The sequence below is a fragment of the Populus trichocarpa genome, chromosome 2, assembly GCF_000002775.5.
Source record: "Populus trichocarpa isolate Nisqually-1 chromosome 2, P.trichocarpa_v4.1, whole genome shotgun sequence".
Classification (NCBI taxonomy): Eukaryota; Viridiplantae; Streptophyta; class Magnoliopsida; order Malpighiales; family Salicaceae; genus Populus; species Populus trichocarpa.
In genome coordinates this window covers 5,626,067-5,632,650 of record NC_037286.2, presented here as the reverse complement: position 1 = coordinate 5,632,650, position 6,584 = coordinate 5,626,067, and the positions used below count along the sequence as shown (strand labels likewise).

The 6,584-nt window shown below is 35.2% G+C and overlaps 1 protein-coding gene across 2 annotated transcripts; it reads left to right on the top strand.

The window, feature by feature from the left end:
- The first annotated feature begins 2,310 nt into the window (after positions 1–2,310).
- LOC18096203 (cyclin-A1-1) lies at positions 2,311–6,455 on the top strand. 2 transcript variants are annotated; one of them, XM_052450543.1, is made up of 12 exons: positions 2,311–2,694; positions 3,573–3,783; positions 3,868–3,951; positions 4,053–4,189; positions 4,583–4,675; positions 4,817–4,950; positions 5,064–5,139; positions 5,229–5,305; positions 5,395–5,428; positions 5,545–5,694; positions 5,815–5,949; positions 6,083–6,455. In XM_052450543.1, exons 1-12 carry the CDS (start codon positions 2,482–2,484, stop codon positions 6,152–6,154), a joined length of 1,416 nt encoding a protein of 471 aa, XP_052306503.1. In that variant the 5' UTR covers positions 2,311–2,481; the 3' UTR covers positions 6,155–6,455. The 2 variants fall into 2 exon arrangements, with proteins under 2 accessions (XP_052306503.1, XP_006386358.1); XM_006386296.3 differs by having other exon boundaries at positions 3,573–3,951.
- Positions 6,456–6,584: the final 129 nt, after the last annotated feature.

Here is a 6,584-nt window from a genome sequence, read left to right as displayed (position 1 = left end):
ACTATAAACAATCCTTGCCTTAAATTGATTTTCCTTTTCAAGTTATTGGCTAGGTTTCTGATAATTTACAGTCCCAGTTCATCTTGTAGGGTGATTTTTCATTCGATGCGTTGTTTGGAAACTTGGTAAGTGCTCTGCTCCCGTCGAAGATTTAACACCCAGAAGGAAATTTAACTACAGGACATTTTCTTATTGGGAGATCAAGGTATCTTCATTACATAGACATATGGGTTTTTAAAATTGTACGTTTATTATATTAGCCTACAACAGTGCATTTATTGACATGCCTGGTTCGAGAACTGAGGCTTCAATTACGAGGTTATGCAGAAAACAATGTTTTGGGAAGCAATGGAAGCCTCTGTCTCTTTATATTGTGGAGTGTTGCTCAATGCTCAAGTGAGGGAAAATACCTCCCTCGAGCACGCTCATCGTGGTTCCATTTGATACATAGTTTTAAGAAATTATTTGCTCTGTTTGCTTGTTCAGCATAAGCTCATGTCAGAACTTACTTCTGGTTTGAACGAAGGAACGAATATACCATCAAGGAAAACTTGCTGTGAGATTTTACAATCCATTTGAACATACATGTAATTATGAAAAAAACCAGACATTATCCTATTCTCCACAATGTAATTATGGGAACTTCTAGCAATGCATTAGAACTTCTCATGTCTCGTTAAGTAAATCTTAGAACATACATGTGATTATGAAAAAACAAACAATATTTTCTATTCTCCACCATGGTTTTGCCGAGGTCCTATATGTCTTTGATATTGAAGTTGGGATGATCATCTCTCACCAGCTTATTGCTATTTCTTTTTTTTTAATCATTATTATTGTTATCACCGTGATAAAGCATTTTAAGTAAGAAATTGTTACAAGTCATAAAGATGAAATGAATTAAAAAGATTTTAAAAAAATATAGCTGGGATTGAGAAAATCAAAAGATAAATGATAAATGAAAATGAGAGTATAAGTAGTTTTTTATAAATAAACAGCGTAAACATATTTTTTAATCATTTAGATTAAAATTTTGTATTGCAAATCACAATGTGATTCTTTGTTACCAAACATTTAAAAGCTACAATTTGTTTTAAAAGCAACCGCAGCCATGTAAACAAACAGCCACTAAATAATTAGCGCATGAATCAAAGTCAAGTTATGGGTTTGAGTTGTGTAGAGGTGTTAATATTTTCTTTTGAGTAATAAGTGACATGTTGTTTGTGTATTTTTTTTTAAAAAAAAATGACATGTAATTCATCCTTTATAAAAAAAAAATTATTAGATCGAGCATGCGGGTCTCCCTTATGACCACACTCCTGATTGTTTTGTGATAGGCTTAACCCAACGCTACTAGGCTTTTTTTATTGGTTTTTTTTTTATATTTTTTGATTTTATTTTTCTTAATTTCATTACTCAGGGTTGATGATAAATCAATTTTCATAAAAAATAATTCAACACAATGGAGTGGTTAACCTAAGTCACAAATTTGACAGGTTGACTATAGTGAATATGACTTGTTTCTTTTTTCATTGGACTTTCCCAATTAACAAGGTTATATCAGAGTAACTCTTACGTAATTTAATTTAAAATCTGAGTTAAGTAAAGAGTCAGATAAGATATTTTCAGACTTGAAACATTATACTAAATTTAATAAAAATGATAAAAAAATTTATATATATATTTAAAATAATTTTGATCCAAGAGTTGCACAAAGATGATAAAAGAATTTGAATATATATTTGAATTATAAAAACTAAAACAAACTTTCAAAAACTGGTTTCGAATTAGAAACTTGTGCACGTGTGACACATTATATTATAAGAGGGAGATCTTGATTTTTCTTAAAATTTACTCCACCTAGGCGTAAAAAGTTCACTTATCTGTGTGAAATACATGATTGAGCAGCTCAAATATTAACAAAATTGTCTTCCTTGTGTTGTGTACTGGTATTCCAAGCTACTAATAAAGACGGATCCGGTGACCGTTTGAAATTCGAATTCAAAACTTTAAAACCTCTCTCGGTAGACAGTCTGTGACCTTCCAACCATTAACCACATACTCGAATCAGCCAATCTCCATAAGAATAAAGAATCTCTATCCTCGTGGCAGAATATCATTCGTCAGTGACACTCCAAAAACAAACCCAGAAAACACAATACACATATAGTGGTCCCCACAAAGCCTACGCTCCCAACGAATACCGAGCCTGAATCCAACGGTCGAGATCTCTCAGCAATTCAAATCAAGCCCTCTCCCCGCCTCAAAAGTATTAAAAAAAGTAATTAAATAGTAAATTTAACACACAACCACCCTCCTCTCCTTCTTTGCTAATAAGAGAACCAGAGCAGAGAGCCCGTTTTGCTTTCTCTCCAAAATCCAAGATTGTTTTGTTTCCTTTTAAACTTCTCTCTTTCTTTAATTTCTCATTCTTTTAACTAACATTGAAGACCGAGAGGGGTTTTCACTTTTTTATTGAAAATGTCGACGCAGACACGCCGTTCGTCGTTCTCGTCTTCGACGTCGTCATCTCTTGCAAAAAGACACGCGTCTTCTTCATCAACGGATAATGTAGGGAAGGCCACGGCTGTTGCGCCTCATTTGGCCAAGAAACGAGCGCCTCTTGGTGACATTACGAATCAAAAGAATGCGACTCAAAAGGGGTCAAGAAACTCCATTCCATCTTCTACTTTGGTGGGTTTTTCTTAATACTTGTTTTCTTTTCTTCTCTCTTTCTAAATTTTTTCATGTTCTTTTTGCCTGGTTTCTGATAAATTAAAGAACATTTAATGGGTCTTCTGTGTCTTTGTATTCTTTTTATTGCTTGTTGCATATTGACTTCTTTTGTTCTTTTGTTTCTAATTCTTCGGGTTCTGTGTTTTCTTGTTAATCTACTAGGGTTTTGATAATTCTTATGTTCCTTGAAGGCGAATTTGTGGGTTTTGAAAATGGGAAGTTCTTTATTGCATTTATTCTTGATGTGCTTGTTTGCCGAGGAGCTTTAATTAAAAAAGGGAGATAATAAATGTTAAAAGAATTCATGATTATTTGGAACCAGAAAAAAAAAAGATTAAAGAATTTGCCTAATATGAAAAATTAGAATTTTTATTATTATTATTATCATTGCAGGAGCATTAAAAATATTCAATTATGTCATTCGTTTTATTCGGAAACATTAGACTCTGTTGATCAGAATCTTGACAAAAACTGCTGCGTTGTTGTGATCTGTGTAAAGTGCAATTAATTTTACTTGACTAGATAATATGAAATTTGAAGTTGATGCTTTCGTTGCATGCTTAGAAACTGCATTGCTATCTGATGCTGATAATGCTATCCTCACAGTGGCATGAAAACATTACCAAGCATGGAAGTTTGATCCCTCGATGGCTCTGCTTTTCGTTATAAAGCAGCATTGGTTGAATCACCATAGACACTGAATTTCTGATTGAGTTCTCAAGTGCTAATTGCTAAGTGAATTTTCACTTCCCTCTATTCTGATGTTTGATTGAGCTGGTGAATTTGTTCTAACATTCAGAGAATTAGTTGATCCTAATCGAATTTTATAAATGTAGGCACCATTCTCAAATAAAATTGCCAAGGTGAAGAAGGGACCTCCTGCTTCTAATAGCAGTGCAGGTTTCTATGGAAAAACTTTGCCTGCATCCTTAAATGCGAAATCGAGTACAGGTGGTGCTTGTAAGGTGATCTCTAACCCAAGAAGAGATGAAAATGTCACTATTGCTACTGCTGTTTCTGTTCCATGCTGCATGGATGTTTCTCCAAGTAAATCTGATGATTTTTCAATTTCTTTGGATGAATCAATGTCCACCTGTGATTCTTTTAAGAGCCCTGAAATTGAATATATAGATAGCAATGAAATAACGGCAATTGATTCTATCAATAAGAAGACCTTGAGCAATCTATACATCTCAGATCATGTGGAAACTGCAGGTTCTTAACCTTTTCCACTCTCACTTCTGCTGTCTTTATTATATTTTAATGCATGTTGTTTTTTTTCTTGACTTCCTAATGTAGTTTTTACATGCTTACAGAAAATATGTGCATCAGAGATGCACTTGCTGATATGGAAACAGACGATAAAATTGTTAATGTTGACGACAATTACCAGGATCCGCAGCTTTGTGCAACCATTGCCTGTGATATTTACAAGCATTTGCGTGCATCTGAGGTTTGTTATTTTCGTGTCAACATCAATTTAATGCTCTTCTTTTACGTGCTGTTCATGAAGTATTTTTAAATCGACTACATCAAAGTCTATTTATTTCTTTTCCTTTCAATGGGTTTCGTGGTTTCATTTTCTTTTGTCCATGATGATGTCTTCAGCTTCCTTTCAGAATTCGTTGGTTTTACAGTCTTTGAGTGTTCAAGCTTATTTGCCAATACGAGTCTCCTTTGTAGTATAAGTTGTCCATGCTTGTGGAATTGCTATTTACTTTTTTCCATGTATGACCTGTCATTCTCTTCGAGTTAGATATTAGTATGCACAATGCATTTCCAGAGTGCCACCTGAAGTTCCTGGACTTATGCTATTCTTTTCTTTATTGAATTCATGGAATTTTAGATGAAGAAAAGGCCTTCCACAGACTTCATGGAAAGAATTCAGAAAGACATAAATGCCAGCATGCGTGCAATACTGGTTGACTGGCTGGTCGAGGTAACATTTCTGTATTACATTACATATCTTTCGTCAATTTCTGAAACCATTCTTCAGATTGGTATATGGATTCTGGGATTAACAATATTTCTTCAGATGATTATTAGTAGGCATGTGATGAACTTGCAATTCAAAATGCAGGTGGCCGAAGAGTACAGGCTTGTACCTGATACATTGTATTTGACGGTGAACTACATTGATCGATATCTGTCCGGGAATGTGATGAACAGACAAAGACTGCAGCTACTTGGTGTTGCCTGCATGATGATTGCTGCGTAAGAATGATTTTCCTGGGATGTCTTTGTTTGTTCCTGATACAGGGCACCTCTTTTTTCCTCTAAAAATTAACCATCTTGTATATTAACAAGGAACATCATTATATTGCTAGGAAATACGAGGAAATATGCGCACCCCAGGTGGAAGAGTTTTGCTACATTACTGATAACACATATTTCAGGGATGAGGTATTGGTCTTGTTGTCGTTATGCTCAAGTGCATTTGTCAGATAATTCTGTCAACCTGTACAAGTATCAATTAATTTTAATGGCTGCAGGTTCTGGAAATGGAATCAACTGTTTTGAACTACTTGAAGTTCGAAATGACAGCCCCAACAGCTAAATGTTTTTTGAGGTAATGGCTAACTTATGGTTATCAACTCTATGTTCTATTCCCTATATGCTATACTGTTTTCATGACTAGTTCATTGCCATGACAAGTAGGCGATTTGTTCGTGCTGCTCAAGGAATCAATGAGGTATCTATTTTTGTTCTGCTGGCCATAGAATTGTTGATTTTTATAGTAATATCTATCACCTTCATTCCGCAATATTATGGTTAGTTTTGGCTGTTATGTGTGTGCCCTTTTCCTAGGTTCCATCAATGCAGTTGGAGTGCTTGGCCAACTACATCGCAGAATTATCTCTCCTGGAATATAGTATGCTTTGCTATGCTCCGTCACTGGTAGCTGCCTCTGCCATTTTCTTGGCCAAATATATACTTCTTCCTTCAAAGAGACCATGGGTACGTTTGTTAAAAAAAAAAACTCTTAGTTTATGGGATTTTTATGGCATCTGATGCATATACTCCACTGTTCAAGTTAAACCCGCTATCATGCCTGATACTACATTTCTTCTCCAACAGAATTCCACTTTGCAACATTACACACTTTATGAGCCTGTTGATTTGAGTGACTGTGTAAAGGATCTCCATCGTCTGTGTTGTGGAAACCATAATTCTACTTTACCTGCGATAAGAGAGAAATACAGTCAGCATAAGGTAAACAAGATTCTCATTCTGTCCTTGCTTCTCAGTATCTCTTACATAGCATGAACCCTAGTGCTAGGCTGAGGAATGGTATGAAGTGCACGCGTCCTAATCTTATCTGGGTTATTTACTTTTTTTGTCGCAGTACAAATTTGTAGCAAAGAAGTACTGCCCTCCTTCAATACCTGGGGAATTCTTCCAGAACCTAGGCTCCTAGACTCTTGGATATCTTCCAATATCTGAAGAATTCTTCCAATACTCTGTTGGATCCACTTCAAGTGAATCACCTGCTTTTGGTCCAAGCAATGCAGTCCATACGCATCACTGTACCATTTTTTCCAGTAAAATGTTGTAGTACGTCAGTAGTTTTTTTAGCTTATCTAGAGTTTTTGCTTTGTCTACTCTTCCGGCAGAGATTTATAATATTGTATGATATATCCTTCTTTCTTGTTTAGTTAATTCATAGTCAGAATTTAGCAGGGCTCCATAAAATAATTTTACTTCTCTTTTTCAATCTCTACCAGGTATTGAATTACAGTTTACGCATCCACATTTTCCCTGAACGCTGGCACATCTCAGCTACAGTTTTGTTCGTTTTCATCGTCTTAAGTTGTAATTGGTTCTCTCAACTTCTCAAATGCATTATC

Excerpts from the sequence above, each read along its gene's own strand:
- LOC18096203 (XM_006386296.3), top strand. The coding sequence starts at position 2,482 with ATGTCGACGCAGACACGCCGTTCGTCGTTCTCGTCTTCGACGTCGTCA. Across the intron at positions 3,952-4,052 it reads AGATCATGTGGAAACTGCAG|AAAATATGTGCATCAGAGAT; the intron begins GTTCTTAACCTT and ends ACATGCTTACAG. Across the intron at positions 4,951-5,063 it reads GCCTGCATGATGATTGCTGC|GAAATACGAGGAAATATGCG; the intron begins GTAAGAATGATT and ends TTATATTGCTAG.